At 35.5% G+C, this 19,099-nt stretch overlaps 1 protein-coding gene across 1 annotated transcript in view; it reads left to right on the forward strand.

Moving 5' to 3' along the window:
- LOC117967562 (MAM and LDL-receptor class A domain-containing protein 1) overlaps positions 1-19,099 on the forward strand; it is a 166,919-nt gene that overhangs the window by 138,069 nt on the left and 9,751 nt on the right. Inside the window, exons 76-82 of the mRNA XM_059023145.1 lie at positions 2,939-3,067; positions 4,438-4,602; positions 8,150-8,307; positions 9,784-9,985; positions 11,955-12,233; positions 16,971-17,096; positions 18,969-19,035. Of these exons, the coding sequence (XP_058879128.1) occupies positions 2,939-3,067; positions 4,438-4,602; positions 8,150-8,307; positions 9,784-9,985; positions 11,955-12,233; positions 16,971-17,096; positions 18,969-19,035 (1,126 nt within the window). The remainder of the gene's footprint in view (positions 1-2,938; positions 3,068-4,437; positions 4,603-8,149; positions 8,308-9,783; positions 9,986-11,954; positions 12,234-16,970; positions 17,097-18,968; positions 19,036-19,099) is intronic.

A 19,099-nucleotide genomic window follows, 5' to 3' on the forward strand; every position in this document is an offset into this window, starting at 1 on the left:
ATTCAATCCTATTTATTTTGCATCGCTCCAGTGTTGCCAGGGTGTCGCCCCCATACCGCCTGTCATGTCACTGTGGTGTAGTCTGTGGTGCGAAAGACACTTATCAAAAGTATTGGTTCTATGTATTTTGTCGCATCACGTCTGGTGTGTAGCGTCCTTTAAAGTATGTTCTGTTATATCTAACTGAAGCACTCTTATTCAATTATAGAAAGCATTAAGACCCATTTCTTCAATACCAGTATAATAATAAAAATAAATAAATAAACAAACATCACATACGCAGCTTCCAAAGAAATTAAATAAAACCTCATTTTAGAAATTCATTGTCATAAAGAAGATTCTACTAATGGTTCAGTGTATGTGTTCGTAACGGCTGTATCAGGAATGCTTCATGTAATATATGTATGTGTTTTGTGTGAGAAAAATATTAGTGAGAACAAATGAAACTCCTAAACTGCCTAAAAATAATAATAAAGATCTGGGTCAGTAGTTAAAAAATCAGCAATCACAAAATACACAGTATTAAAATTAAAATCATGTCTTCAAGAAACACTTTATGGAACACTTCACCTTCACACCACCTAAGTAACGTGACCTTAAATAGGTATGGTTCAAAAACGAGAATGAATATCATGCAGAATGAAATGGCTTATTTGGAAGGAGACTTTTGTTTACAGATTAATCTCAAGTGCAGCTAGCCAATTGTTTTAAAAAAAAATGATTTGAATCACAACACATTTGCTAGGGATGAAATCTTCATCTTTAAACATTCATGAGGCAGGCGTTGCTACAACTTTATTATGGCGATGGAAGTTCAGTTCCTATTGTAATGGTTGGCAAGTGTTTCTGTATCCAAGGCTGCAGATGTACACTCCAGCCTCCCTCATGGAATTCAATGTGGTAATAAAGAAGGTCATGCATGCCTCCAGAATAATGTTCTGGTGTTACATCTGTGCTGCCATGACTGCCAGTAGTGACCCTACACCTTATTATGGCAGGTGTTTCTAGATGTTGGCCCAGTCCTTGTATGTAAAAATATTTCTCATCAAGTTAAATATGAACTGCCAAAATATTTCCTCTCTCTACTTTGTGATTGCTTGTTTTTACATCAGCCATATCATCATAGATCAGTTACAAAGTCTTAAAGTGTAGACGTCAGACAACAAAAATAAACAGTAAAATAGACTCCACATTGAGCTGGTGTCAGTAGGACAAAAGGCTTCTATTGTTCCATGATCCTAACTGCAAAAACAATTCATTCTCCAGATCGGTTACTCAATGACTTAAACAAGCTACTTTTATGTAGCATCATCACTTTTCCTAATCCCGAGGCTTTGTAGAGATGGGGCTAGTAATTCAGAGCAGCTTGGACTGCTTTCTCTTACAGATGTATGCTTATCTAACCTGTAAATTGGTTGAAGACCAAACTTTTACTTACTTAGAATAATGTGTTTTACAAGATTAGAAATTGAGGATTTAAAAAAAACTATTACTGTTTAGTACCATTAATTGCATTATACAGTAACTCCATAAAACTGACTCTGTCCACTTAGAACTCTTCAAAAGATTTACATTAAAAGAAAGTAAATTTCCTATGTAAATAGGTAGGAATAATTCCATTTAAGATGTTTTAAGTTGTTAGGTATTATTTAAATGGAGTAAGACATGTTAATTACTCAGCATGAACCCAAGTGCTCCCTTAGTTGCCCTTGATTACACAATTATTGAGTACCAATCAATACAAATCTGACAGCATGATTTAATATAGGGCTGGTTGTAATCTAAAACCACTCATATTTTATCTGTGATTATTTGTCTTACTGTTCTTTTATCCTTTTGATATAAAATCATGTTGCTAATTGCCTTATACAGTAAATGCATAATCTCAACAGTGAATTGGGGATTGTAGCCCTGGGCAAGTCAAGATTTAAAACTGACAAATAAATATATATCCCCGAATGCACAGAGGTAGCTCTAAAGGAAAGGTCATGTGTATGTATCAAATCAGTTGCATTTGCTACTTTCACAACATATTTTCATTATCAATTTACAACGTCAGCATAGCAGTAAAAATATCAGTGTCCAAGGTGAAAGGAAAAACAGCTTCCAATGGGGCTTTTAAATCATCCAGTGCAAAAGTTAATTACATAAATGAATACTGCATTTACATATTTTCCACAGATTTGGAACAGAGATTAAACATCGTTTGAAAGACAACATTTGAGGTCTTTTACCAGAGATTGCTAAAATTAGGGATCTTGACCTATCAGGTTAAAAGAAATCACTGATCCATTTTTTGATATGTAATAATATAACCGCTAACACCATTTAAAAAATACATGTTTTAATAAGTTTCTAAAGGGTTTGATTACACCCCATTGTTACCCTTTAGGGAGACTGCCATTCTGAAGAGAACTGCACTGCAGAGTCAAGGTGGTTTCAAACATTGCTGTGTGTTTATATTCATTTCAGCACTGTTGCAGTTCTCAGAGCATATTCTGCAGTCACGCTTCATAGACTCCAGTGTAAAGAAATAGTATTTTTTATTCTTCATTGTAATTGAGCTCATATCAGATAAAGTGCAGCAGTTTAATGTTTTAATGAATACAGTTGCTTAATTGGGGATACACAAATTGTCGAGTTGGCTTGTGAAGCTGTTTTTATTTTCTTTTAAAGGAATAATATTTTTAAAGCAGTTGCACATAGTGATGTGATCTCTAACTGTATTCAGTAAACTTTTAGCTTCCCAATAACAAACAATTTGCTTTAATCAAATTATTCTGTATTATATAACATCAACTGTTAGAAAATAAGTTCAAAAGAGATCATCAAAAGAGATTATCTTTTGATTTTTCATATGAAAGCAATTTTAAGAGGGGACACACGTTTATATTTATTTAATTAAGGAATATTGATCTTGGGGATTTCTCTGTTTCAGGCGGAGAGCCACCAGGGTCGTGCCCTGCGGTCACTGATTATGTGTGTAGGAATGGAAAGTGTATTGAATCTCATCTTATCTGTGACTCCAAGCCAGACTGTGAGGATGAATCAGATGAAACTGACTGCAGTAAGTACCCCAGCAGTGTATGCATTAGTGGAAAAGGTATAATTGCTTGTTGGGCAATGTGTGCAGGGACTCATTTTGAAAGTATAATCAGGTGCTTTGCACTTGCCAGGGTTTTTTATTATTATTATTATTATTATTATTATTATTATTATTATTATTATTTTGTCAGTAACAAAAGAGGGGCATAAAATATTACAAAGCAAAAGAATGCAGAAAAATGTTGCAGTGCAGGTTTTGGATCCCAGCTTGCACAGAGTACATAAAACAGACAGCCTAAATTAAAAGGCATGAAACAAGATAAAGACTAAATTAATGTGAAATTGTTGGAATACAAATGTTTCGGGTAAAAAGGTTGAATCTTGGCTGGGGATTACAGGATCTAGTCCATGTACCAGATCAAATGAGCTTTGTGAATTGGGCCCATTTAATTTGTTTTCATGTCAACATTTCCTTGTTGCCCAAGCAAATGATTGCAGTGCTGTGTAATTGGCAATCAGATAACAACATAACGAAAGCCCATGTGAACCAATTAACTTACTTTTTTTGTATAGAATTATGTAATAGTCAAGTAACAGCCTAGTGCTGATACTGTGGACCACTAATTAAAATGTGCATGTATTATAATCGGTTATAACACTGTATTCATATGTATATCAGAATAAATAAACAATTGTAAACATGAAGTTTGTAGAGATGTTTTGAATACAGAATACAATTTTCGGACAGAATTACTTTGCCAGCACATACTCTGCTGGCTGTACACATAGGGATGAATTTGTTAATGCCTTAATATGTAAAAGCTTAAAGCTCTTTCCGAGGTTTTCCCAATAGGCAAAAAAAGGGTCAGTTGTGGTGGATGCATTTTTCATCTTCAAATGTTCCCATCAAACAGGATACATGCTAAAATATGTTGTGTGTAGACAATGTAGCTAAGGACATAACAATGTACTATATAGAGATATGTAAGTAAGGCAATGTTGTAGGATTTTAGTGTTTTCAAAATTCTGAAAAAGATATTTAAACTGTTTCCAGGAACCTCAGGTTAATACACTACCCTCTAAAAATTATTGTTGCATAATAACTGGGGCTGGAGTAGTCCATTTTATTCCTTTCTGACCTGCTGCATACTAATTATCTTGCTATTCCAAAAATATTTCAATAAGCAATCTGCCCCAGAAATGGAAGCTGCCGAGACTGAGTGCATTCCACAACAAATTGAATGTGAAAGTTTAAGTTTGAAATCAGAATATTATTCAGATTTAAGCTACTGTATTCAAAGATCAAAAAGCTTTAACCCAGGTTTGATTTAAGGGCATGTGTGAAACAGGACTAGATTTAAACTCTAGTTTGTGTTTTTCTTCCTGTTTTAGGTGGCATTCTGTCAATACCTGGTGCCTGCAATTTTAACATGGCTGAGACAGAGTCCTGGGAAGCACAGTGCTTACTAGAGCAAAACATGAACGATGACTTTGACTGGAGTATCGGCAGGGGTTCAGTGGCAGAGGGAACAGGACCAAGCAGTGATCATTCCAAAGGTACATCATAGGCTTTTCTTTTTACACATTCAAAATATAGATAACTATCTCATTTACTTAACTATGTATTCCTACTTTTGATAAACGTTTGGTAAAGCCCACATTTTACCTTTTTGAAATGCCCCCAGCTAAGGCCTACATGTTTGTTTTGTTTTTTACCATGATTTTCCATACTTTTGTGTGTTTTATTACTCTTTTGCTATGTTTAACCCAGGTTTATTGTAAACTTTTTTCAAGGATGATGTAAGTCCAGAGGGAATAAATGTATTTAATAAAATATATTTCTCCAAAGAAAATATAATTGACTTCTTATTTCAGCAAACAACCAGACCTTGAGTGTATGTTATGCTGCAAATACGATTATTGTACTCTGTCTTTATGCAGTTAAATTAAATGGGAACAGCAGGTGTTTTAGTATGCTTTGGCTATATAAAATGTCCTTCATTCCAAAGAGCTCAGAGATCAAGCTCCCATTGGAAACCCAGCTCTTTAGCATTTGCAAAACAGATTAGCTGCTAAACTGAATTTTACTGAGCATGTTTTTTTAAAACTATGTTGTTTTGCAAGTGCCAGAAGGTTATAAGTTCTAAGAATATTGTACAAATACAATATTCCTTTATAGACAGCGTTTACTTTTAAAAAGTAATCTGTTACAAAAATGTAAATAGTTATAGTAAATCATTTGAATTTTAACAAGTTGCAGTTACAAATATTTACTTCTCAGGCTCAGGGAAACATTTATGTTATATGTTTTTTTGGTTTGGTTGGGCTGCAGCTCAAAATATTATTTGAAGATGCAGCTACTTGTTCCCTCCTCTGATGCAATTTTCTGGCAATATTTTATAAAAAGCGTGTCCATGTGAGGTTTGACTTGTACTGTTGAAGTAGTTTGTTATTTCCATGTTACGCATTAGCCTTAGTCCTTTTTCTAAAATATAACTAAAAGTAATGTTTTGGGGTTTTTTTTTCACATAAAATGTAATGTGCTACCACATTTAGTTACTTGTCTGAAAACGGAACCATTACAGTTACAAGTTACTGAAAAAATATCAGATGCCAGTAATACAATACAAGTAATGCGTTACTCCCCAACACTGTTTATAGGTAGAAAATAAATTATCAGAGAGAGAGAGAGAGAGAGAGAGAGAGAGAGAGAGAGAGAGAGAGAGAGAGAGAGAGCAGTGATGTTTAAAGCATCTAGGTTCCATATACATTCTGACCCTAGTAATTCTTTACAGCTTCCAGATAAAATAGAAGCATGCTTATTTATTGCATCCTGTAGCCTAGGACAGCTACATTGAATGAGCTGTTTAAAATGGAATATGTCTGTTTGCAGTCCATTGTTTGAAATACAGGGAACCCCAAATTAACTTGTCATCACAGGGACTGGACATTTCTGACTGCTTATTCAGGTGGCTGTCTCATTCAATGAGGTTTGCTGGACAGTAGCACAGATGACCTCTTATCTCAGGTGACTGTAAAACGTTTTTAGCATTGCATAATAGATAGACAATATTTACCTTCAGAAAATATCCTGGACTTACTAACAAGGTTCACAAATAAGTGTCTTTCAATAACCTTCTCTTTCAAGAGGTGTGCATAGGTGGCTAGCTATGGTCATGAAGTCAAGGGAAAGAACACATGCAAAAGGGAATGTTCACAACCATGCTTTATCAATGTAGGGTCTGCTTGAATGCCTTTTCCCATGTGGCCAAATGACATGTGGTGCTACAATGGGTTTAATTGAATAGCTGGTGTATCCGTGTGACCCAGCAACATATTCCTGAGTCCTCATGACAGCATACCTCTAAGTGAGTCACATGTACTATACCTGCCCTAGAAAAATCTTCCTTGGAGGTCTCAGTCAAACAAAAAAAGAACCAAGTGTTTCATTTCCATAGCTATGTACCAGTATGCTAACCCATTAGCACTGGATTGTAAACTCTGTCGTATATTCTATTTATCATATCTAGGTTGATAAAAGCACTATCATTACCAGGTAGCAGGCATGCATGCTGTATAGAACAGCAAGGAATTTTGGGCAGTATGAATCTGTAAACTTATTTAGGTCACACCTTATACTGTCACATTTTTAATTGGATAGAAACTCACAGATAACCTGAACCTGAATAGAAACACTAATTTCTGTCAAAGCTGGTGACAAGAGAATTTAAGATTATTGTTATTATTTTATTTTTTATTTTTTTAAAGCATCTGCGAATGATCTCATATTCCCTGACCTTGATTGTGGGGTGTTGCATTTGTTAAGTCACTACTTTGACAATGGCCTGCCAAATTAAATATGATCATGTTAATTAATTGGCTCCCATAGGCAAATAAAATAGCACTGAACAGAGGCCTAGTTCAGGCCTCAGTTGGAACCATATTGAATGCATCTGTAATTGCTGATGGAATGTATCCAAGGTAACCTAGTTTTGAATAAAAAACATTACAATAACAGTATAAACTTCCATACATCACCTTGTGATAAAGAGGATCGTTGATGGATGGTGGATGTGTTGCATACTCTAAAAGTGTAGCGTGCATCAATTCTCACATTCTGGAGCTTCATTGCAGTTGATTATGCCACTTGGAAAACCTCTTTACCACACATGTAGTCCAATGCTAAAGTTGTCAATAAAAAGTGACGAATCGCAAAACTTTACAGAACCTTCTCTACATGTTAGTCTTGTAGATTATGCAAGTGATAAAATAATAAAGCATGTCAATGAAATTATATAAATGTGGTAAAATGTACTAAAGTTTTAAACTGTAGGTCACAACCCAAATATACACAGTTGAGAATAAGCTGTACAGTATTTTGAACACCTGGGAAATGCTTATGTTTTCAAAGAAATACAAAATGTTGATGTTGTTTTTTATTATTATTTCAATGATTAATAGTAAATGTAATACCATAGCATGCTACAGTACATTTACATGTTGATAGTGTGTCCATATTGAATACTATTAAGCATGCCCGTCAACTGCTAATATCTTGTAATGCATTTAAGATGCCAGCTGTGGAAACTCCTCAGGAAAAATACAAGCTATTATACATCATATTCCTTTGCATGCTTTGCTGATCCAGTTTCAGGCTACTTCTATTACAGATGAATAGAAGGTGCTCTGGAGGGACCTTCTGTTGAGCACTATTTGAAAACTTTTGTTAAAAAAAATATTGATGGTGTGAAAGGGCTTATGCGGCCTCTTATGTAATGGTATTTCAGTCCATGTCCATGCAAGTGAGCAAGCAGGCACCAACCCTCTGCATACACTGGGTCAGATGTTATCTGAGAACATGGATCATGGGGTACTTTTTTCATGGAGGAAAGCACAGCCTAGTTGTGGAGGTAGTTGCAAAGCTACTTTAAAATGATCTGCGCAGGTGATGGAGACTACATAATCTTAAAAGCCATCCTGTAGTTTTGATCCTGATATAGATTATTTATAACCAATCACCCACAATTATCAGATCTTATCATTTAAGAATAAACTTATAATGCATTGCCATATTTGAAGATATATTTATTTTCTTTTTTTAAAGATGGTAAAGGGAGATACATTTACATCAATTCTGGAGCCCAGATAAAAGGAGACATTGCAATACTAACAACACACCTGTCCTACCCAGCAAGCCTTGGGGTCTGCCGTGTACGCTTCTGGTACCACATGTATGGCTCAAGACATATGGGGACATTGAAGGTTAGAATTCATTATTTGTGTTATTAAGTACTAAAACAGTTGTTGTAAACTTTGGTGTCTAGTGTTCATCACAAAGGTACATCACTGTGTGATATGACTGATGTGAAAAGATTTGCATGAAGAAATTTCAGGTGATGGTTAAAGAACAAGGCTGTTTAAAAAGCTAATACGTTAGGTATAAAATGTCTCTAGGAGATTTAATTTCCTGCACTTTGAGTGTGAGATTCAGGTTGCACAAACTGAAAAAACTCAACACAAAGTATTGCTTGTGGTGTTCCACCTCAGCTCCGTGGAGGGTCTTGGCTTCTAGATTGTGTACATTAAAGAAACAAGCTCCAGTTGTATTTCAAGGCCAGCTCTCTACTTCCTGTTGTGGAGAACCTTTATTAATCGGTTGCTCCTAAACACAGCACACAGCAAGAGGACCAATTACCTACACTGTCACTGTTTGTCTTCCTGCAATGTGATCTACATTGGAATGCCCTGGTATATATGTGTTTGTAATTAAGTGCTGCTAACCAAGGCATGTCACTTGTCCTCTTCTTGTGTTGCAGATCTTGGTTCTTTGCTTGTATTTTATACTTATCTTTGGAACATGAATACAGTGCTAAGGAAGTAAATGTTCCTACTTCCTGGTACAAAATTACTTCATTTGCTGTTGCTCAGTTTCAGTGTAGTGGTCTAGGTAGTGATTGGAAACCAAGAAGAAAAAATCTGTACAACCTAAATTAAAGTATAAAAAACATGCAAGGAATCAAAATGTCTTCCATACAAAAAAAGAGGGACCAGTGCTAATACTAATAAGAAAATTGATTTTAACATTAGAATTCAGATGACCTCTGCACACATTTATGTATCTATCAATCCTTCTGTAGTTAAACTAAATATATACACTGCTAAGTAATTTTTGTAATGATTTAGACTGGCTGCAACTTGGTTTAAATAATCTCATCCATCAGCATGACACATATAAAATACCAACAAAGTGAATTTCATTCAAGTTTACAGCTAGCTTCAGGCAAGTTTAAATCATTTACTGTAACATTGACAGAAACCACTCACGACCACATCAATAAAGCACTGGAAATGTCTCGACACCTTGGAAAACAAGAGTCCATCAAGTTGGCAATTTTATGTTCATTGAAATGCTGAAAAACAGTCCCTCCAATATAGCGCAGAGGTCGTGTTTGGGTTATTTTCAACATCATCACCCTATCACTTTGTCAGTTTTTGCAAATTTTCTTTCAGGTTAAACTTTTAAACAAATTTGGAAACAAGAACCTGACAAATGACAGCCTTAATTGTGACAAATAAATAATAAGTTTTACATTTCTCAATAGCTGTTTTCAACTTTATTTTTCTATGAGAGAACCTGAACAACATTAAATTGCATGAGTATGAAGAAAAGACATCACCTTTTACAATTCTGAGCTTTTAATGTTACAATAACTGACCTTATTTTTTCACTGTCAATAGGTTTATACGGTTGGAGAAAGTGGCATAAGCCTGTTGATGTGGTATGTAAATGGCTACCAAGGAAACACGTGGAACTATGCAAATGTTATTCTCTCTAATCATAGCCCCTTTAGAGTGGCCTTTGCAGCAGAAGTGGGTGGAGACAGTCTAACTGATATTGCCTTGGATGATATTTCTTTCACCCCAGAATGTGAAGTTGGAGGTATGGTTATATTGCAATTCTCTAAACTCTTGAAAGCAGTAAGTGGGCAGAATTCAGCTTAGAAGTGAGATTGCTGATATGATAAAAAAAAAAAAATAGCGTTAAGTGTGGCCGTGTTTTTGGCAATTCAATTTATGTAGATTTTTTTTTTTTTTAAATCAAGATTACATTTTGGCTTTAAATCCAATCGAAGTTATTACATTTTAGCTACAACAGTATTCTTCATGACTAATCATTACAGGAGCTAAAAAACTAAAATAGTCAACAAAACTGTTACTAAATGTCTTTATATATTCCAGAGCATTTACATTGGCGCTTTTAGTAATCAAATTTAGTTTCTTAGGCAGTGTATCTTAATGAAAATGATACAATTAGACATTTCTGAATCCAGACTAGCCACAAGCTTAGCAGATAATAGAGTTTTAAGTTTCCATTACTCACAGCTCCTAAAGTAGTAACACACATGAACATTTAACTCAGCTTTTCAGCTCTTGAATCTTTTACCTGAAAAGAAAATAATACATTAGAAAAGTGTTTATCTTTTGTTCATTTGCACTCCCTTATGGGTCATTTTATTTGCCCCCCCATTGCTATGTTGTCCAGTTACTTATGGTTTAACATGGCTTTGCTCAAAATATAAACCACCAAATAAAAGTTAACTGCAATGTTTAGGCTTAAGATTTTGCAGACATAATGTAAGAGCTATCAACTCTGAAACCCAGGGCATACCAAACCTTAGTTAACCTGATAGCATTTAAAGCAATCCAGCAAAACAACAACACCAATAAATAAATAAATAAATAAATAAATAAATAAATAAATAAAAGGCCTTGGCAGTCCCCAGAGCTTCCTGTACATTTCTAAAATAAAAGAATTAAGTCTAAACCAATATGAGGAATTTTATTTTGCTCAAATGGAGTCTGAAAGTCTAGAAATGTGCACTGCTTGCCAGCTTGCTCATTTATAACCCTTATTCTGAGATACTGCAAAACAAGACACAACAAAGCTTTATATATATTTATGAAAATGAATTCAACAGGAAATTCCTTTTATTATTTTCACATCAAGCACATCATGTCCCAAAGCAGTTCGCTAAGTGCATTTTTGTTTTATTAACAGGAGATAAACACAGTGTGAATCTTAATCAGTTCAAATAGTTGCATGAAGTTATAGCCAGCAAACCCAGACTTACTTCAATAGTACCATTGCAGAATCTTTTGATATGTCTAACAGAACTATATTGTGACTTCAGCATTTACGTAAACATACTGTTGATAGACAGACACAGACTGACAGAAGTGGGATACACTTAACTAACCTCATAAACCTATTGTATTTAAATGTATCCAGTTGCCCTGTCCCTTTTAACTAAGACCTCCAAACTAAGGGGCCCACTTAACATTTCTACATGCTCTAGGCACTCCTATATAACTTTCTTGGTGTGGTGTCCCATGGATTACACATTATGGTTGCATATTAATGATTCCCCCTTCTTTTCACCACTTTCCCTCAAGAGTATGTGCATGTATGCGTTAGCGTCAAGCCACTAATCCCACTTTTTTCTTGTTTTTTTTTCTTTTCTTTTACACTTCCTGCTGCCTCATTGAAGACAGAAGCCAACTGCTTCTGTGAAGCTTTTAGTTGAGTTTGAGGGTACATAACAGCTTTAAACTTTTAAATTATTTCCCTGCCTAAAAGCCTCAATAGTCTTTTATCCTGTTCGTATTTCTCCCCTTGAATAGGCTGAAAGTTTTAAATCTTTTTTTTTGTTTGTTTTGTCTTCCTGAGAGAAAGTGGCAGGGTTGCACTCCTGCTGGGAAGTAAAATCACCTCCCTCCTTTGCTGTCTGGTAAAGGATTTGCTCTCGGTTGCTAGGCAACTTGAGAAAGAAATGTTTAACTCAATTATTTTGGCTTTCTAAAGTACTTCAAAATCCTACTGAGGTTTTTTTTTCTGTTTATTCCCAAAGGCCCAATAACACCTCAACCCCTGACCTGCAGCCCGGATTCATTCCAATGTCAGTATGTTTACGAGTGTATACCACTGACTTGGCTGTGTGATTGGGAGCCAGACTGTGTGGATGAGTCTGACGAGTCAAACTGCCCCACTAAGAACCCGGGTACACTGCCCCCTCAGGATCTGTGCGGGGACGGCCAGTTCCAGTGTAGCAATGATCAGTGCCTGCCCTCCCTGCTGAGGTGTGATGGAGTCGCTGACTGCCCCAGTGCTGAAGATGAATTTAGCTGTCGTAAGTTGCCTTATTGTCTCCATCCAAGCACAGCAAAATACCTCTGTTGTATTCCAGAGGTGAAGCTACTGCCACTCAGCATGGCTTCTCATACAGGTAGATGAAAAAGAAAATCACTAGTTTGATTATACCTCTTCTTACATACCTCAGGAGGTACATTTCCAGTTTTTCGTGTAATCCATCACAGGGCTTCCCCACCCCCAGTCATGTTTATTCTTCCCATCTCTGTTGTCATTTTGTTGTATCAAATTGACATCATTTGGTCACATACCTTTGTCTAGTATTAACAGATACATACGTTTTAAATAACAGGACACGGTACAAACCTACATACTACTCAGCTAAAATATATAACAAAAAAATTGTAATCCCAGCATTTAAGTTGGCAGTATAGAACTAATGCAGATATAAGTGGTGCAGAAAGAGTGTACTATATAAATGAGCATTGTATATGACCCGTGGCCATTGTAAAGTAGATCAACACCACAGGAGGTTCGCTTCCAGTTTCTCATGTAATCCTCAAAAGGTTTCGCCACCCTCACTCAATAAATAAATAAATGGTAAGCATCTAGATATGGCTTTGTGTAGAACATTGGTACATCCTTCCACATGACATTGTTGAAGTATTTTCATAGTACAAATAATCAAGTTGGATGAATGCTGGTCTTAGTTTGAGAGCGTATACTGTGCCAGTATGTATTATACACACCACTTCTCCAGTGATTGAGGGTATATAACACATTCCCTGTCCCATTGCTAAACTTACCATTTTAGCATAACCCAAAAATGTCCTTTTCTCCTTAATCTGTGACAGTGGGTTCACCTATGACTCTGAAAATGTTTTACTTAAAGAAAATATTGGGCTAGGATAGTTGTTTTTGTAACTGTCAATTGCAAGGCAGTAGTCAAAATGTCAACTTCCATTGTAATGTGTGCGATAGATTACCATGAGTCAATAACACCGCTTCCAGTAGAACAGTTTGATCAAATCTGTGAAAGATTTTAAATGCCTGAACATGTCAACCAGTCTGATTGTTATCAGTCCATGGGATTGAACATTAGTATTATGTTCATAAGAACATAAGAACGTTTACAAATGAGAGGAGGCCATTCAGCCCATCTTGCTCGTTTGGTTGTTAGTAGCTTATTGATCCCAGAATCTCATCAAGCAGCTTCTTGAAGGATCCCAGGGTGTCAGCTTCAACAACATTAGTATTGTCATCGTATTGGCCAGTAGGTACCTAGTAGTCTGCTAGCAGGGGCAGTATGTTATTATGAACAATTCACATGGATGATCAGTACTATAGGTAAGTCAGTGTACTTGCTTTTATAAATAAGGACTTAAAATCTTCCAAGTCCTCATACCTTCCACCTCTCAGTAGGTTAATACTGGTCCATATAAATGAGATGATAATCAATGACAATATTCAATTGGATGGGCAGATGAAAAGAAGACAGCCATCGTAAGATTTGGAATTAATGAATATCTGAGTCACTTCTGATTGCTGCAAAATGGATGAGTCATAGCATCTCACTGATTTTTAAATCAGAATCATACACCATCTGAATATGTACATAGTGAAATCTTTATAAGTGTGTTTGTGTATGCGTGAAGAATATTAGTTCTTAAAATTAAGACATTGATAAAGCCTTCCAGTCAATGTTTGTCATTACATTTATTAGTAGAATGTTTGTGTGTTTAAGTTCATAAAGTTTGTATAAACCTTAATATTTAATAACATAGGTTCATTAGAAATAGTTTGACAATCAAGCCCCGTGTCTTTATCATTCAGTTACAACAACTTCCAGTTGTCTGAATGGGGCAACTCTTGCAGTGTGTGCTGTTCTGTTTCACCCCTTCAGCATGTGGTATCAGCAACCTGCAGTCTTTGTAAATGCACTACTTATATTCATTTACCCACTTTTCAGTTACGTTTTATTTATTAGGTGTTATTTTCAGACGATGCTTTCAAGCCATTTTAATATACAATGATTTTACAAATTATTTCATGTGTGCTGTGCGTTGAAGCTCTCCGTCTTTGCTTGCCCTCCAAATGTGACATTATCAAACATAAGCCTTTTCAAGACTGTTTATTATCCTTGTGCAGTGTGTTGCATGTGTTAATCAACAATAATAAGCAGAGCTGCCAGTCTTAAAATGGTTTGGGCTATATTCCTTCTGGCTTAAAGCATTAGTTAAAACAGTATAAAAGAGAGAAAACTGAATATTTTGCAATGCTGAAATTCCACATATAGTAGCCATACACATTATCACCATTGGATGATGTAGCTTAAATTACTAAAGTACATTGTGAGACATTGTCTTTCACATAGAAATTTAACTCTATAGAAATTGAACCAACAAAGTAGTAGAAACACTGAACACAAAAGTAAATCCATGGACAAAAGGATTAAAGAATCATAAAGTAGTAGAATTCAACAATGGTTCTAACTAGAAAATAACTAAATAAACATAAAAGTTTATATAAAAAAAAGTTGAATACAATTGTATATATTAGTTTGTATGTCTTCTGTTAATTGTACTTATATTGTTATTAATAAGATGGTATATGGACCCACAATAGATGGGGCCGTCACTCATTTTTTGTGACATACAAATTTGGTAAATCTGAAAAGCAGTCATTTAAGGTGATCTACTTAGACAAGTGGTCAATGTTGGATTAGCTTTTTAACAGTATGCTTGCTTACATGTATTTTGGAAGCTCAGTGTGGCAGAAAAAAACTGTTTAAGAAATATTTGTATTTTGAATTAAATAGTGAGACAGGCCGATCATTTGTTTTCAGCTAATTCTCATTTCAATGAAGTAGAATGGAATGTGTGTTTCTTGGGAAGATGATCTAAGTCTTTTTGCAAAATTGTTAGATCTCTAACAGGTAATGTATTCAGTACCAGGGATGTGCAATTTTTGAAAAAAACGTCTTGTCCAAGTGACAAAATGCTAGAAAAATCTACTTGTCCTTAAAAATCTTTTTTGTTTTTGTTTTACATACACAAAATAAACAATGACCTTCAATTGTATGACAAAACTTTGAAGAATACTGGTCTCTTCACAAAGGGATAATTATTTTACTCTTTAAAAACACTGTGATTTGGAGAGATATTAGTGGTTGATTGATAGACCAAATATTGCTGAGACATTAAAATGTTTAGTAATTGCCAGCCAATAAGGGAAACCACAACTGTTTTCAATAGCCATGAAGCAATTTAGTTGCCTATTATAGGGGAATTCAATTTGCACTAATTTTCTCATAACAAGCATTTAATGAAAGCTGATTCCATGAAATAAATACTGCAATTTCCTTAGACCCCACTTCTGCAAAATAATAATAAAATAAAATCTGGAAATGCCATCCTATTGGAAGCTGTGAGAATACCCAGCAGCATAGCAGGGGCTCCTGGGATTTGGTTTTGAAGCTCTTGCAGTGGGCCTGGCAGGTTCTTAGTTGGTTGACCCACTTTATCAGGCTGTGAGTTCTCATGCATGGTCGTTTCAGCGTTTCAAGTGTGACAGTATTCCAGGAGTCTGGTCAAGTGCTGTACAGTGCAGCTCACAGTTATCTCATCAATCCAGTAAGGTTGATACGTCAGGTGAATGAGGAGAAACAGTAGGTCTGCAGTATGAAGGCAACCAGATGGATGCAAATGAGTCATGTTCTTATTGATGTACAGTCACTCTATAAATTCTGAGTGAAATGAACCAGGATTTAAAACAAATGTTGCCCTTCCTCCTCTGTTTTATTACTTTAAGATGAAGACACATGGGAGTCTTATGAAATTTGAGTTTTGCTTGCATTACTGTATCAGGAACACCAGCTCTTTAGTACTTTTAGACATGCTTGCAATGCACTATTCATTATAAATAACTTTAGGTTACTGAAAGTTTATTACTAGTCCAACATACATAAATGAACCTTCGCAACCATCTTTGGACAGTTTTTGAATTGGCTTGGGCAAAGCGTATTACAAACCAGTAATATCTAATAGTAAACCGAAACTGCAACTGGACTCTCAAGTTCAAGACTCCATGCTTTATTGATCAACCAAAGAAATCCTTGAAGCCAAATCCTGAAGTCAATTTCAAACAGGGTGAAAAGTACATCTTTCAAAGCGGCTCGAAGAAATTTCTGTCAAAAAAACAAAAAACACTCTATAGTCAACTAAAGCTCGTTTAGATGTGAGATGCAGGTTCAGAAGCTTATAATGGGATAACAGAGGTTTAGGTGATGAAAGGCCTCAGATTATTATTATTGTTATTATTTATTTCTTAGCAGACGCCCTTATCCAGGACGACTTACAATCGTAAGCAAATACATTTCAAGTGTTACAATACAAGTAATACAATAAGAGCAAGATAAATACAATGACTTTTGTTCAAGTAAAGTACAAGTGTGACAGATCTGTTCAGTATTGTTCCAGCAAGACCCAGCAATCCCTGGCAAATATTTCTTATCTTCTTATCATTTATTAAAAGTGAACAGACCCTTAGGCAAATGTCTTCTGCCAGATGAAATGCATTTTCCTGACATTCATATTGATCAAAACAGAGATCCGAAGCAAACAATATTTTATGAAAGAAGAGTATGAATTCTCACCTTGTCACATAACCAGCTGTGTGATCTCTACAGTACTGATGTTTTTTTCAGTGGGATAGATTTCAACAAAGGAGATTGCTCCCTGGACGCTCACCTTCCTAACAGAATGCTTACTTGTTGCAGCTTGTAAACTGTGTTTGAATGGCTCACTGCTGTGTGAAGACACAGGAAGGTGCATGCCTGCCTCCCAGCGCTGCAATGGCATTGTGGACTGCAATCAATTCCAGCCTGATGAGTCAAGCTGCACAGGTGAGAGCAAGTCAAATTAGAACCAATGGAGGTAATCACTATTACTAATTGTGGTGAGTGGTCCCTTTTGGTCCATTTCCCTGGTTTCCTCAATTCCCCTAATCAACACCTTTTGGAAGTGTCACACTAATGTCAGCCAACAACTGCCTTTGATTCAGCACCCTGAAGTTTGAAAAGACTGAAAGTACAGCTATGGCCAAATGTTTTGCATCACCTAGAACTGTAGGATTGAGACATTCATTAATATATATATATATATATATATATATATATATATATATATATATATATATATATATATATATATATATATATATATATATATATTAGCTCAAAGAGCCAGCTATAAACAGCTATAAATATTATAAACAGAATTTTGATCTTTTTTTTTTAACATCATGTAATCAAAGAAACTACAGTAGTGTGGAGTAGTGGTTAGGGCTCTGGACTCTGACCGGAGGGTTGTGGGTTCAATCCCGGGGGGACACTGCTGCTGTACTCATGAGCAAGGTACTTTACCTAGATTGCTCTAGTAAAAACCCAACTGTATAAATGGGTAATTGTATGTAAAAATAATGTGATATCTTGTAACAATTGTAAGTTGCCCTAGATAAGGGTGTCTGCTAAGAAATAAATAATACAAATTAAAATAATACAAAAATAATCACAAAAGTCTACCAGAAACCATGCTAGTAGTACAGTATTTTATGTTAGATTTCGAAATGTCTCCTTTTTCAATTTTCGTCAGTTCTTCGTTAAGTATATGGAAAACTAAAAAAGCGGTATGTAATTCAATATGTTAACGTAACATTATTCAGCAGGTTTCATTCAACTTTATGAAACAAAATTAGTTAATTCTCTGGGCCCTAGAGTCTAGGGTGATGCAGAACTTTTGGCCATAGCTGTATGTAAGTTCTCCTCCAGTTAGACTAATCCGTTCAGCCACATTCTCACATTGCTGACTTGTCTGCCCGTTGGCAGGGAACCGCAAGAAAAAAATCTCTTTTTGTGCTTACCCTGTATACTGTCTGATCAAATGGAGAACAGAGAAGTAGTGGGTTTATTTACAAAAAAATGTTGATTTTGCATTCTATCATGAGAACATAGTTGCAGTAGAGCCACCGGACAGAGAGTAAGTAAATAATGTTGTTACTAAAATCAGAGTTTTATGAAAGTGTGCTTCAAAATGCCAGTCCATGTAAAGTCAGGATTAAAAAAGAAAAAGAAAACCAGTCCTCTCAATGAATGATATTGGTAAAGGTGTATTATTCTTTACTGAGCTTCTTTCTCATAATATCTTTTAGATGAATGAGTAAAGCATATTTCGAGTACAGTTTTCCCTTAGTTTATTGCTATTCGGTTTATATCCCACCCTTTGTGTTTTTGTTTGTTTGTTTGCTAAACCTGTTCACGAGCTGTGTGTTTTTTATATTCACTGGTTGTTTCCACAGTGACACTAACTATTAGCATCAGGTATCATCAAGGAAACAAACAGTGAATAAAAAACACACAGCCTGCTCTGTGGATTATCTCTGAGAGCACAGAGAGTAAAGAAAAGCGTGAGTCGGGAACCAATGGCATGTTTCTGTTTGGGTGCGAGCAGTGGATGTTCTGATGCATGATGACATTTTCATGATATGAACCTGATTTATATATAAAAACACTTGTGATCATGTTGGAAAAAAACTATTAGAGGACGACATACAACACAGCAGGCTGAAACAGTACATAATTTGTTTTGTTGTAAACAGACTTTTCAGTAACCTTGAAGACAATTTTCACGTATCACACTTGCCTCTTTCTCTGCCTTCACATTTAAGTAGCATTATTTCTACTTCTGTAAATATAATTTATGTTTAATTTTATTTCCAGAATGCCCGAGTGAATACTGTATGAATGGCGGGACGTGTTTTATAAATATGGAAGGCTCTATGTGCCAGTAAGTATGATTTTTCAGTGTTCTTCTGTCTTAACTCAATGTTTTTCGATGATAATGCTAACTG

This window comes from Acipenser ruthenus, chromosome 4 (assembly GCF_902713425.1).
Source record: "Acipenser ruthenus chromosome 4, fAciRut3.2 maternal haplotype, whole genome shotgun sequence".
NCBI classification, from domain to species: domain Eukaryota; kingdom Metazoa; phylum Chordata; class Actinopteri; order Acipenseriformes; family Acipenseridae; genus Acipenser; species Acipenser ruthenus.